Source organism: Protopterus annectens, chromosome 3.part1 (genome assembly GCF_019279795.1).
Source record: "Protopterus annectens isolate FY-2018-M chromosome 3.part1, PAN1.0, whole genome shotgun sequence".
Lineage (NCBI taxonomy): Eukaryota > Metazoa > Chordata > Ceratodontiformes > Protopteridae > Protopterus > Protopterus annectens.
Genome location: NC_056732.1, coordinates 1,388,497,965 through 1,388,513,301, shown reverse-complemented (window position 1 = coordinate 1,388,513,301; position 15,337 = coordinate 1,388,497,965). Strand labels below are relative to the sequence as shown.

At 41.3% G+C, this 15,337-nt stretch overlaps 1 protein-coding gene across 1 annotated transcript in view; it reads right to left on the bottom strand.

Annotated features, from left to right (window-relative positions):
* Nucleotides 1-15,337, bottom strand: part of PPP1R16A (protein phosphatase 1 regulatory subunit 16A) — a 1,191,114-nt gene that overhangs the window by 444,712 nt on the left and 731,065 nt on the right. Inside the window, exon 6 of the mRNA XM_044067426.1 lies at nt 2,980-3,105. Within this exon, the coding sequence (XP_043923361.1) occupies nt 2,980-3,105 (126 nt within the window). The remainder of the gene's footprint in view (nt 1-2,979; nt 3,106-15,337) is intronic.

The window sequence follows — 15,337 nt, the reverse complement described above, 5'->3', positions numbered from 1 at the left end:
GCCTACTGAATCTGGGTGGCTGCACTTGTAAGAAATATTTTACAGTTTGCATAGATTTAGCTTTGTCTTCCATTTTCTTTAAAACCTCTTCTGCCTTATTACCGAACAGAGTATCATGCTGTAAAGGTGCATCCAACAATTTAGCTTTAACATGATCAGGCAGATTTTGATCCTTGAGCCAGGCATGCCTTCTAATCACAGATCCAGTAACTGCAGCCCTGCAAGAGGCCTCCAAGGAATCAAAACCACACTGCAAAGTATGCTTTCCAACCTGTTCTGCTGCATGCAATAATTCCGGTAATTCTTGATTTTCCACACAATCAGAAATCAACATAATTTTCTGTTTCAATAAGCCCATAACATGCTGTTGATATTTAAGCATATGAAACTGGCAGTCTAAAGCCCTAATTGCCAAGGTTTCAGACGTATAAACCTTCTTTCCCCATCTATCCAGCGCCCTGGAATCTGTATCAGAGGGGGTAGGATTTTTGGCTGTAGAGGCCTTTACACCTTTGGGACCCTGTGAGATACTTTCAGGATCAGCAGCAGGATTTTCGAATCAAAATTTGTGGGAGTCAGTAACCCTGTAATATCTGTCTGGCTTACTAGGAGCCGGAGGTAGGGAATCATGAGCCATGCTTGATTCTGAAAACACATCATCAACAATGTCTAATACAGGAGGTATAGCCAAAGGCCTATGCTGAGGAAGAAGGAGGAAATCCCTAAGCCTCTTTTTTGATTCTGAGAAATCCTGACTCTTCCAAGGAAAATGTTCCCTTAAAGTATGCAAGGTTTCTCCAAAAGAATAATCCTCAGGAGGAGATGCAGATGGAATGGATTATTCTGCATCTGAATCCTCATAGGGTGGTATAGAAAATTCCTGATCAGAAGAGGAATCAGAAGAAATAGAAACCTGATCTGAAGATTCATAATCAGTGTTCTGCCTAGGCCTCTTAGCGGGGGGGGGGTTGGGAACCCCGGATCAAGGTAATTAAGTCCTCAGCCATTTTGATCATCTCTTTTTTAGGTATAGGGGCCTGATCACGTGGCTCATGTGTCAGTTTTTTAGACTTAGAAGTTGTTTTTGTTTTTGAAGCTGCCGTTGGTTTTATATAGAAATGCTGAGGCCTGAAAACACCCTCAGAAGCCGGTGCCTGCTCAGTGGCTCCAGACCCATCCGAGGGAGAGACATCCATGGGTTCAATACTCTGAGAATCTCGTGGCATACTGGACTTCGCATGGGTCTCGGGAGAGGCCTGTGACTCAAAAGTAGCAGGTATCAGGGGCTGCGAAAGCGCCTCACTGAGTACCGGCGAACCGATGACTGGCTGAGGTGAAGCTTCATCGGTTTTGGACCTCGGCTGTCTGTGTCTGTCTTTTTCTTTGCGTTTTTTTGTGAACTCCAGTAGTCGGGTTGTTATCCGACCACATTTCAAGGTAATTAAATCTGGATCCAAAATATTTTGAAGCAAAAATATACTGACACTTAATAGTGCATTGGTTAAATCTAGCACAAAACTGACAGCAAGGCACATTATGATCTGGGCCTAGGCAAGGAATACAGTACAAATGAAAATCCTTATGAGGTATTTACTTCCCACAAGTAATGCAATTATTAACTTTTACTGACATCGGTAAGGAGCAAGAAAAAGTTTCCCCAACGGGGTACTTTGCTTTAGTTTGAAGACTTCGGTTCTGAAACTTGAATGCGAAAATTTCAGGAGTCGGCCGACCGACACTTGCGAACTGCTTCTGCTTTGGGAACCGTGCGGCAAGAAAGACTGAATAAAATGGCGTCGGCTGTATGTTTTATACCACTGATGACCTGATGTCATGGAAGAGGAGACAGCAACCGACGCAGGACCCAAGACTTTGATATTCAGGCCGACTGAGGGCAACCTGCCAGCAGATTACCCAAATGTAATGACTGCAACAGTGAATCACGAAGAACATATAGCCTTAGACCAGGAATTACGTTTAATATTAAGTAAAATTCCTGTAAAATATGTCATTTAAACAAAATGGCACAAAAATCTATTTAAATAGAAATTAATTTAAAAATGTTGTACACCTACTCAACCACATCAAGTAATAATTAATTTAAACCTTATGCAAGGAATAAAATATCAAGTTAAGAAAAATTCCTGTCAGAAATATTTCAGAAACAAAATGGCACCCAAATCACAATTTCTATGAAAAAATCAAACACAATATAAATTTGCTTAATGACCTCAAATAATTATAGCCCCAAGAAAAAAATTATAAAAACAGCAAGTTTTCCTGACAAAGCTTCAAAATACGCTTTTAATCAACACAAATAACAGCTGTGAATTACTAGTGGTTCGGGCATTATGAGGCAATGAGAGGAATTGCACTAAAACAGCCATAGTGCAGAAACTCAGTTAAACAAGTAGAAATAGCCATCAAATACTTTAAAAGGGTTAAAATTCCCACATAAATTCAGAAAGATTAAAAACAGGATGTCCTATGCTATAACAGAAAGCACAATAAATATATACACATATTTTGCACAAGAAAAACAATAAGCAAATACACTATTCAAACAGTGATAGAAAAAGGCAGAGGGAGGGAATAAAACCCAAAATAAGTTTCTTATTTGAGGTCTGGAGCTAATAGCACCCAAACAGTGAAGCAGTGTCCCAAGAGATCTTTCTCTGACTGGCACAAGAAAACCAAAAGGGTCCTGTCTCTATGAGAGTGAAGGATTGTCCGGGTCCTACAAGATGATTGGTCCTTTCTACCTCTGTAAAACAAGTCTGTAATATGTTTCAGGACTATTTAAGAAAGCATGCAGCTGATCTTCACTGTTTTTAATTTGAATATAGTCCAAATTACTGTCTGGATTCAATCTGAATCATGATGTACATGGATGGATGCATGTTCCTGACAGATAAATGTTTTTTTTTTTTTTTTTGTAAGGATGTATTAATTCTTTGGCCTACACACTGCAATACTCACATGGCCCCAGCAGGCAGCAGCATGAAGTGGTTCCCAGCTGTCAATGTCCTTCACGTTCACTCTTGCCTTGTGTTCCAGTAGCAATTCTACTGCCTGGAAGTAGCCATTTGCTGCACTAATGTGTAGCTGGAAAGAAAAAAAGGGCTTAAATTCCACGTCCTTGAATTTTATTTTGCCAGTAATGAAGAAGAAGAAATACTTCTATGCCTCATGAACTTTCTAAAGCTAAATTACATTTTCAATATTTTATGTAGACCATAAAAGCATTCCAATACCATTTTTACATAAAACTGAATCTTTGAAAAATGTCATGTAGTAAGCATATCAACAGGTAAATGTATGGCAATGGCACTATTGAATGCAAAACAATACATCAAGTTCACTTATTACAAAGTAACTAAACCTACAACTGAAACTTTATTCTACAACACAGGTCTAACATAGGTTATACAACCTAATTAATCCTCAACTATTTACAATTCTACAATGTTATCAAATACATTAAGTATACAATGTTAAACAGCAACTGAAAATACTATACACAATTTAAAAGAAAAGCACAACAGATGGCTTCAATGTTTCTACTTTTTATCACATTTACTTCTGGCAAAATCAACAGTATCAATGGCTAACTGCTTGCTTCATTTACTCATTCAATTGTTTATCAATTATGCGAGTAAGTAAAAAATATACAGATGCTCTGAAATTAAGCAAAGACTAAAATTCAGGTACTGTACAACTACACAGATATTAAGAACACTAAGAAGAACACATTATGTACAGATACACTGCAGAAAAACAACTAAACAAACAACTTAAAATATCCTTCCCGCAACAGAATACATTCTTAATTTGAATAATTCAGAAAACCTTATAAACTACAGAGAAATTTAGAAATTCTGAATTAAAATATAGCTAAGACAGAGTAGTTGTGGATGAAGAAGACAGACGAGTTGAGAAGCATTTGCTCTGAGACGGGCAAAAGAAGAGAATGGAACTTCTAGAGAAAAAAATGTCAATTACAAAAGATGTGAGATGAAAACATGTCTGAAATTACTAACAAATTTCAAAACGGGAAATTAAATGGCATCAGAACAAAACGGGGTGGGGATTCCTGCCAGTCAAGGTCTGTGACTGTGTTGCTCTAACCGGACAGATTTAGAATAGAAAGAGAGTTCAACAAGAAGTGGACATAAATCAGTGCATACACATTTAAAAATCATAGAAGTAAACAGAAATGTGGGTAAGATGAGTTACATTTAGCAGCCTATTTTGGAATGGGAGTTGCTGACTTTCTTTTAGTCAAATCACACTTTAGTCACAGAGTGCAGCTTCAATGACTAGTTATCTTTACTCCCAAGTTTGACATATCCTGGAACTAATAAATTTAGTAAGACGGGTGTCAGCTTGCACCCGGCACAATTCTTTCGGGTTGTCATTTATTAAAGCTGACATTTCTCAGTGTCATTTTATGTTATGTGTTAATGCTAACATTTTTTGATAACAACATTACTTCTGCGATGTTTTGTGCTTTAGTCAAATAGTTTTAACTTAATTACTATAAATTCAGAGTGGGAACCTTTCAGTGACAGGCAAGTTATTGTTTTCAGGTGAGAATGAAAATGTACTGCTGATTAGCATTTGACTATGATGGATAAATAAATTAGCATATTTTGTATAGATCTATTTGAAGCACAACCAAGTTGTTGACATCAGTTAAAGCCAACCAGGGGACAGCATACTTGAGCATGGCAGCGATGACATTTTTGGCAGCTGTACAGTCAGCTTCAGGAGTGAGAAGACCCGTAAGTTTGTATAAAAGCTTGTCATGATATACAGCTTTTTAAACAGTAAGTTGAAAATGAAGAGAGAAGGATCTAGGTGCACCAAAGGTACCTTCAGAACTCAAATAAATAACGGTATCCCCAAAGGATCATAGACCTGTAAGAGGAAGCAAGAAAAAGTTAATGTTTTACTACAGCTACCCCCTTCACTTGAGTTTGAAAATCTTATTAGACAAAGTTTGTGTACAGCTGTAACCACAGGGCTGTCAGCATGTGTATTAGGTTTCAGACTACTGGCAAAAATTTGTTAACTTCAAAAATCTTTATGAAGTTTAGGCTAGTGGGGGCATGCACCTCCTTAAATCCCACTTCTGTGTAGCTTCAAAAAGGGACACCCCATCCATTAAGGTACACACGCAATACTACACAATAAGATCTTGTATCCCACTGACAAAACTGGCTATGTATCTAGCTCCACCAACTTCTTAATAATTCAAGATACACAGATCAAAACAGTATACTGAAAAAAAATCACCCTTTTCAAAAAATGGTTTTATTTTCCAGGAAAAGAGGCATGGTAATGGAATGTAACTGATGATTTCTCAAAAACCTCTTAACTTATGCTATGCAGACAACTGGAGCTAGGTGAAATACAACATTGCCAAATTTTGTGTAATACCAAAGATCATAGACTGCTTTGGATGTGTTCACAATTTGCCTACTCCTGTTGAACTAAGAGCAAAGATCACTGAAATCTTCTTGTGGGGACTTCTGCAGGTTGGAACAGTTGCTGGATGATCTACCAATTAAGATATCCATATAAAAGAACAGTTTACTTCTAGGAAGAACAAAGTGCAGACCACTAATAAAGAAAGAAAAATAGCAAAGACTGAACTACAGATCATTAGGAAGCACTCAACCCCACCCCACAAGTTAAGCAGATGACAAAAATAAAAGTTACGTACTCACCGTAACGCTTCATCTGTGTTGTACACTTACATTCTTCCACAACTGCTGGGTTCAGACCCAACCCTCAGATCTGACTCTGACACTTCTTCCAAACTGTAGAAAGCTTGAACTCTTGAGCTCCTCCCCAGATAGCTGGGGACTCTGTCCCAACAGTTGAGGAATGAATAAAAATGTACAACATCAGATTAAAAAGTTATGTAAGGTCCATTCCTCCTCAACACCTGCTCTCAATGCTTACCTAATTATGCTCCATTAATGCACACTCCTATATACTTTTACTATTTCATACCCTGTCCTTTTATTATGTCCTCAGTATACTATGTACTTGTTGATTTTTAAACTAGGTATAAGTAACAAACTGCTTTGATTTCCACTGTTAAATATGCATATAAGTTACAAACTGTTTTTGATTTTTATTAATGAACTATGCATAAATTATAAACTGATGACTTGTACTGTAAAACTGTGACTTGTATTGTAAAACTGTATTAGGAGCTTTTCTCCCCGGGCCACCATTGAAAATGGGCTCATTTTTGGCCCAATGGATTTTCGCGGTAAACAAATGGCAAATGAATAAAAAAATAAATGTACTCACCATAACGTTCCATCTGTGTTGTCCATTTTCATTCTTTCTCAACTTCACACCCATCTACCCCCTCCTTGTTCTACTCATGGAGAGATTGAAGAATATTAGAGAAACCTCTGATCCTTGTTTCAGCTCCAGCTTCCAGCTTCCATTCTTTTCTTATTTTCCACTGTTCTGTTAGTCATATGGGCAGAAAACTAGTTCTGAGGTATGTTAGGTTGGTGGAGCATTACAGGTAAAGGGAGGAGCTCAAGAGTTCAAGAATTCTATGATATGGAAGAAGCGTCCAAGTCGGATCCGATGGTCAGATCTGAACCCAATAGTTGAGGAATGATCTTCTATTTAAATTTATTTATATAAAATGTGTTTACCAGGGTAGAACACTGATCACAGGCCACTAATTTCATTCTCTGCTTGTGAATACAAAAATGGCAGAATCACACTGAGTATCTGCAAGAGTACAATGAAAATGCACATCTGTGAAATACCATTAGTAGGTAACAATTTAAAGATTACATACAATTATGTTGTTCTTCTTCTTTTGGCTTTTCTCGGTTAGGGGTCGCCACAGCGGAACTCTGGTCTGCTAATGATTGGCAGTAGATTTTTACGGTGCCGAGGCACCAACCCGACACCCAACCTTCAACGAATTATAATATACTTTATTTACATTACATTATGACAAATTTAATTTAGAAAATGAAGTATCTGTGTAGTAATTACAGCTATGTGTTTTCTTAATGAGAGTGATGGGATAGCGGAGAAGACTGAAGGATTTTTGAGTTTGCAAGTGGTTTAAAGAGACAGATCAGGTGATTCAATACAGCCTACATGGTGTTTTTTCACTGTGTTTGCATCACAGCATGATGCGCACATGGCTGTGGGAACATTTTGCATCACAGCATGACGTGCACATGGCTGTGGGAACATTTGAATTCAGCAAGCGCACTGCAGAGGGGTGCACCCCACAGAAAAAAAGTTAAAAACAATGGCATGCTAACTGCTGCATAAGCAGCATGCTAATCAACTGGTGGAGAAATTCAACAAGGTAGAAAGCAACTGTGTAGATGTGGAAAGGAGGCTACACAGACAGAATAAAAATGTAAAATGTGCAACATTTGTCCAGAACTGACCCTAATGCACGACAGCAGGCTGGATGCAACAAAAGCAGAGTATCAAAAGCAAAATAAATCTTTTTCCTTTGTGCCAGAGCAGAAATGCAGTTTTGCTCCCCCCACCCCCAAATGAACACTACACATTGTGGACAATACCTGTCAACCTCTTAGAACAAGAAATGTGGACAAAGCCATATATAATAGGGGAGAAAGACCCAAAAATGCGGGCAAGTTTTAATTATTGCTCTTAAAAACTTGACAGTTGATAGAATAACACATTTTGTGTTAGCATAAATTTTCTGAAAGTTATGAAATGCAAAACTCAAATGTCTGTCATTATTTTCTGACTTCAATCTTTAATGACTTGGCAATGTTTTGCCAGAAAATGGACCAAAAATATGAAACAAAATTTTGGACATTCTAAGAAAATCTGTACAGTTGAGAGGTATGATGCAAACAGCTAAAAGTGTGTGTGTGTGTGTGTGTGTGTGTGTGTGTGTGTGTGTGTGTGTGTGTGTGTGTGTGTGTGTGTGTGTGTGTGTCTGCTAATCAAAATAAATATAAAATCCACTAGACTATTCATAGTTACATGTCAGCATATGCAATATGTAGCTGATGAAATGCAAGCATATCCGTCTAAAGAGTACTCCTCTGTGCAGATATATTCCAAAGTAATATCCTCCTTTCTGTGTTCAACATTCAACTCCCCTTCAGTTTCCCTAGCTACACGGTTGTCACAGTGAAGATGAAAATGAAGTCTGACGTCATTATAATTGTTGAATCCCCCCCAAAAATTGAATCCATATAGGGATGTAAACATAGTGCAGTCACCCCCTCAATATTTGATTTTCTGGAATGGCAAGTGTAAATGCGTAGATCAAGCGGGTGTGTCAGGTTAGACAAACTGTTACATGTAGGTTTGTCAAGGTTGGAAATGCAAGTAAGCAGGGCAAAATTCACAGGTTCTGTTTCATTAACATCCAACCTCCTCTTCATTTGCTGGCAAATTGTACTTTCTCTGACAGGTTTTATTATATTTAGTATAAAAGAACAGAAAAAGAAAAGAAAAAAAAAGGAGAAATAGTTGAAATGAGGAAAAGCAATCTATGACAAACAGTAGAAAATGTTAGCATACAAGAGATATGTCTATATAGCTCTGGATTTCAACTCTCACTCCAATGCACCTTCAGAAAACAGGATGGGTCACTTATCCCTCTTTGCTACACAAACAGCTTTGCAACAAGAACTAAAGTCATACATCACACACCCTAAAGGGCCCAATACCGAAAGACTGCCAAATTCCTGTAATCACGGCCACACAGGTAAAAAACGCATTCTCCAAAGCTAAAAATAGAGCATCCATGGGACCAGATGACATCCTGGGCTGTGTACTACATGAACTACAAAATGAACGGGCACCTCACCTAAGTGTCATGTTTAATCATAGCCTCACCTCAGGCTTTGTGCCCACTGAGTGGCGCACAGCTACAGTTATCCCACTCCACAAGGGGGGATCCACCTTGGATCCTGGGAACTACCATCCCATCAGTCTGACAAGCCTGATCTGCAAGGCCATGAAACGTATTATCATGGAACTTATAAACAAAGACACTGGCAACCTTCAAACACTGGACCCCACCCAGTCTGGGTTCATGAAGGGCCGATCGTGTCTCCTGGACCTGACTAACTTCTTTGAATCAGTCTCCAGAGCCGTGGATGAGGGTATGGCAGCCCACACAGCCTATGTGGACCTCGCCAAGGCCTTCGACACCATCCCCCACTCTGGAATCATAGATAAACTTACTAAGCTGGGCATAAATCCCTACATCACTTGATGAGTTGCCAAATGGCTTACTGACAGAACCCACACTGTAAAAGTAGCCCACTCCAAATCCAGCTCCAGGCAAGCAACAAGTGGAGTACCCCAGGGTTCAGTCCTGGGGCCACTCTTGTTTGGCATCTACTTCTCTGAAGTACAGGCCAACACTAACGGACTCTGGCTAACAAAGTTTGCAGATGACTGCAAACTGGGAGCCATTACTGAATCTCCAAATGATGTGGATATTCTACAAAACGGCCTTACAGAAACAGATGCTTGATGCTAGAGCCATGGGTTCAAGCTCAATGCCAAGAAATGTATAGTACCCCCTTTGGGAAAAAACATGTACCCATGAATTACCACATAGGTGGCAGTGCACTAAACACCGAATGTGAGTTAAGAGACTTAGGAACACAGGTGGACAGTGGTCTCACCTTCGATAACCACATCACCACAACAGTCAGGAAATCCTTCTATGTGGCACACCTCATCACTAAGGGCTTTTCATCCAGAAAAAAGGAGGTCATTGTCCCACTATACTCATCCCTCATTAGACCCATCAGAGTACAACGCCCCGTTTGGTATGTACCTCACAAGACATCTGCAACAACTGGAAAGGCCGCAGAAACACCTCAGTAAAAGAATCACAGGCCTAAAGCAGATGCCCTATGCTGACCGACTAAACAACTCCAGCTATACTCTGTCGCATATCACCTACTCAGAGGCGATCTCTGCTTAACATACAAGACCATGTCAAACCCTGAGCTGTTGGACATGCTACACTTAAAGAAATCCCAATCCGCCAGAGCCACACTCTCCAGGGACCTAAACCTTGTCATCACAATGAACAAAACATACTGGAGGGATAGGTTCCTGACCCAGAGACTCCCCGTACTCTGGAATAGACTGCCCATACATGTCAAGCAGAGTGCCTCCTTGGCCCTCTTCAAAAGGAACTTTGACGACTGGATGGGAGATAGGAAATTCACCCTGGGGCTCACGTCAGTCACCCTGCTAGATATGGGTCCAGGGAAGTAAATATTGTGGGAAGAAATAGCCAGGGAATTGTTATGGCTAGGCTTGTACAGGCCCTAGGGCTGATAGCTTAGTATCAACCTACGAACCTATGAACAACCAACTGCAACAGAATGTACACTGATATCAAACCTTAAACTGTTATTTTCAAATTTATTACATTTGGATGCAATGTATTTAGTGATCACATAACCAGTTGTGATTATTGCTTGCAAATATACAGCTCTGAGTCACCTTTCTGTGCTTTCAAGTCATTCATCGGTTATCTGACCAGTACTCTTGAGACATGCAGCCTGTAAGTCATGCTACATCATTGGCCTTAAAATGTGTGAGTACATTAACTGGCAATAATATGATATACATTTGCCAACAACTGAAGGGCAGGTTGGATGGCGCAAACAAGCACTGACTGCTCTTTTGGGGGGAGCAAAGGTAAGTTACTGTCATGGCACTCAGGTCACTCCACAACAGGTACAAATGTGACTCTGTCATTGTCCATGTTAGAGTGAATGACTTGAGACGTACCTCCCTGGACTACATGAAAAGAAACATGGAAGAGCTCTCGGATCATGTAGCCCAGGCAGGTATGATCCTAGCCCTGAGTAGCATCCTGCCATCGCCCAGAATGATACCGCAGTATAAGGACAGAATGACTGACTTCAATAATTGGCTAAGCTTCTGGTGTCATTCAAAGGGGATCCAGTATCTATCTGCCTGGGACGACATGATCGACAAACCACGATGCTTTGCAAGAGATGGTTTGCACCTGTCGCCCCTGGGATTCAGGTTACTGGCTAAGGATCTTACCACCCCTATAGTGCCTTTTTTAGGCAAGGTTCAAAGGACAAAACTACCACCATAACGGATACAAGCAAGCAAAATCTGAAGGTAATGCAACTCAATGTTAGAAGTCTAAACCTCAAGATGCACTCTCTCGAGGCTCTCCTAAAAATGTCGAACATCGCTATCTGTGCAATAACTCAGACCTGGTTCAAAGCTCCAGAGAGCACTCCTGCAATACCAGGCTACAACTCATACCACACTTTTTGGCCACCAAACCAGAACCAAAACACTAAAGGCGGAGGAGTGTCCATATTCACCAAGGATATTCACACCTCCAGGCTGGTTGCCCAACACAATGCATCTGAAATTCTCCAGGTGCAACTAACACTAGGTAAGACTGCAAATCAAACTATAGCTTGCTACAGATCCCCCACCATGCCCCAAGATTCTCACAACACCTTTCTAAATATACTGGAAATATTAAGATACAACCAAACACCCTAATACTGGGTGATTTCAACTACCCTGCCATTAACTGGGAAAAAGTATAGTTTTGTACCTACCATAAATGTAGATGTTCGAAGATCCACATTGCTGCAGTCATAACCTGTGGGGTAGTCCGCTGTCCTCGGTCGGCCCGAATACCAAAGTGTTAGGCTGGCGTCGGTCATGGTCGCTCAGATCTGATGTCAGTACGCCGTGGTACTAAAGCGCATGACCGACGCCATTTCCTCAGTCTTTCTTGCCCCAGATGTCAGAAGGCCTTAAAAAGAAAGGCCATAGCCAAAAATAGAAGAATACCCAATCACCAAAATAGCAACAATAGATACACCACAAACCACACAGCCACCCCAAACTACAGAGGGGAAGGAGGGAGAGTAAATTAGGCTGCAGCAATGTGGATCTTCGAACATCTACATTTATGGTAGGTACAAAACTGTACTATGTTCTTCATCTCACATTGCTGCAGTCATAACCTGTGGGTAGAATCCCAAAGCAAAGGTAAAGGGAGGTTGGTAAAATCAGATAGCATTAGGAGCTGCTAACATGCCCTGTAAAACTGCAGTGGCAAACCCAGCCCTAGATGTGGAATAAAGAGGAAGATGGTAATGTTTAGAAAAAGTGTGCACTGAACTCCAGGTAGCTGCCTCCAAAATATCCTTAGTAGCAACTCCCCTTAAAAAGCAGTAGAAGTGGCAGTAGCCCTAGTGGAATGAGGTCTGATTCCAGCCGGAACCTCCTTACCATGATGGGAATAACAGAAAGCAATGCAATGCCCAATCCACTTAGAAATAGTTTGTTTTGAAACAGGTTTTCCTCGAGATCCCAAGGCAAAAGAAATGAATAACTGTTGGGACTGCCTGAACCCTTTAGTTCTGCTCAAATAATAACGTAACTGCCTGTGAATGTCCAAAGAATGCAAAATTTTCTCCCCCTTATTTTGGGGATCAGCATAAAAAGTAGGCAGATGAATAGATTGGTTTAAGGCCACATTAGAAACAACTTTAGGCATAAAAGTAGGATTAGTCTGTAGTGAGACCCTATCCTTATGAAATATCAGGAAGGGTTCAACTGCCATAAGAGCCTGTAATTCAGATACCCTTCTAGCAGACGTAACGGCCAACAAAAAAGCAGTCTTCCAAGACAAAAACTTCAACTCTGAAGTAGCTGCAGGTTCAAAAGGAGGTAAAGTGAGCTTTTCCAACACAAAATTGAGATCCCAGGAAGGAGTAGGAGCTCTACGTGGGGGTCTTACGTTCTTTGCCCCTCTAAGAAATTGCTTGAACAAAGGGTGAGAGAATAATGGCGGGTCACATTGATAGTGAGCAGAAATGGCTGCAGCATGAACTTTAACAGAGGAGAAAGACAAACCCTTGTCTAATAATTCTGTAAGATACTGAAGTGAAACACTCAAATTAGGCACTGAAACATCAAAACTCTTTGTTTTGCTCCAAAGAAAAAATCTCCTCCATTTATCAGCATAAACCTTCCTTGTACTAGGCCGTCTGGCCTCAAAAATGACATTCAAAACTTGTTGAGGAAGCTGCGACCCCCCAGGGTCTAAAACAGAATACGCCAGGCTGTCAGATGCAGGGACTGAATCCTGACATTGCAGAAATGATTGCTTGCCTGGGACAAAAGATGTGGAATTAATGGCAAAGGCCAAGGAGGCTCCCATGCTAAAGTCCTCAGCAGAGGGTACCAGTGCTGCCGTGGCCAATCTGGAGCTATCAGAATCATACAAGGCTTGTCCTGCCTGACCTTTAGGAGCACCTTGGGAAGGAGAGGCAGAGGGGGAAAGGCATAAACGTGAAGGTTGTTCCAACTGAATGATAGAGCATCCACTTTCCAAGCTTTTGGGTGAAACAGCTTTGTGCAAAACTTTGGCAGTTGGTAATTCAGTGGAGAAGCAAACAGATCTATGTCTGGAGTCCCCCATGCCACCGTCAACTGTTGAAAGACATGAGGATCCAATTTCCACTCGTGGGGATCCACCATCTGTCTGCTCAAAACATCTGCTAAGGAGTTCTGTGCTCCTGGCAGAAACCTTGCCTGAAGGGTGAGGGGCAAACTGAGAGCAGTCTCCACAAAATCATAGCTTGTCTGCAAAGAGGGTACGAATGGGTACCCCCCTGCTTGTTGATGTACCACATGACTGTTGTGTTGTCTGTCTGAATCAACACTTGTCCTGGGAGAAGTAAATCCTTGAAAGCCATCAATGCAAATTGGACTGCTAACATCTCCTTCATGTTGATATGCAAATGTTGTAGTCTGGCAGGCCACATGTCTTGAACCCATTTTCCATTGAAGTGCGCTCCCCAGGCCATGTCCGAGGCATCTGTCGTTAAGATCTGACTCGCCTCTGGTCGGGTCACAGAGAGCCCCTTGTTTAGGTGACATTCCTGAGCCCACCACAAAAATTCCCTTTGAATGCAAGGTATCATCTGAATGACAGTGTCCAAATCGTGCCAGTGATCTTTGCCTAATAGAGGCAGAAGTTGTTGCAAAGTTAACATCTTGAATCTTGGAATGTCCAGGTATGTGTTGAGAATAGACAAATCCAGAATTGGCCTCCAAGTGTTTCCTTTCTTTGGTACAAGAAACAGGCGAGAATAAAATCCTAGGCCTACTTCTGACGGAGGGACCCCCTGGATAGCCCCCATTTTGAGTAGTAAAGAAATCTGTTTGTGAGCCTCCACCTTTTGTTGAGAAGGAACGTCTGGCATGCCTTTGAAAGGAGGCAAGGTGTGAAAATAAAATTTGTAGCCTCGATCTATAATGTCCAACACCCATTTGTCCTGAGTGACTAAAAGCCAATTTTTTTCTGAAATGTGCCAACCTTCCTCCCAGAGGAGCTGCCAGACAGGAGGGATCTGGCAGCTGGAGATACAGGTCATTGGGTCTGTTTACGGCAAACAGTAGAAAATGTTAGCATACAAGAGATATGTCTATATAGCTCTGGATTTCAACTCTCACTCCAATGCACCTTCAGAAAACAGGATGGGTCACTTATCCCTCTTTGCCACACAAACAGCTTTGCAACAAGAACTAAAGTCATACATCACACACCCTAAAGGGCCCAGCTCAATACCGAAAGACTGCCAAATTCCTGTAATCACGGCCACACAGGTAAAAAAACGCCTTCTCCAAAGCTAAAAATACAGCATCCATGGGACCAGATGACATCCTGGGCTGTGTACTACATGAACTACAAAATGAACGGGCACCTCACCTAAGTGTCATGTTTAATCATAGCCTCACCCCAGGCTTTGTGCCCACTGAGTGGTGCACAGCTACAGTTATCCCACTCCACAAGGGGGGATCCACCTTGGATCCTGGGAACTACCATCCCATCAGTCTGACAAGCCTGATCTGCAAGGCCATGAAACGTATCATCATGGAACTTATAAACAAAGACACTGGCAACCTTCAAACAATGGACCCCACCCAGAATGGGTTCATGAAGGGCCGATCGTGTCTCCTGGACCTGACTAACTTCTTTGAATCAGTCTCCAGAGCCGTGGACGAGGGTAAGGCAGTCCACACAGCCTATGTGGACCTCGCCAAGGCCTTCGACACCATCCCCCACTCTGGAATCATAGATAAACTTACTAAGCTGGGCATAAATCCCTACATCACTTGATGGGTTGCCAAATGGCTTACTGACAGAACCCACAATGTAAAAGTAGCCCACTCCAATCCAGCTCCAGACAAGCGACAAGTGGAGTACCTCAGGGTTCAGTCCTGGGGCCGCTCTTGTTTGGCA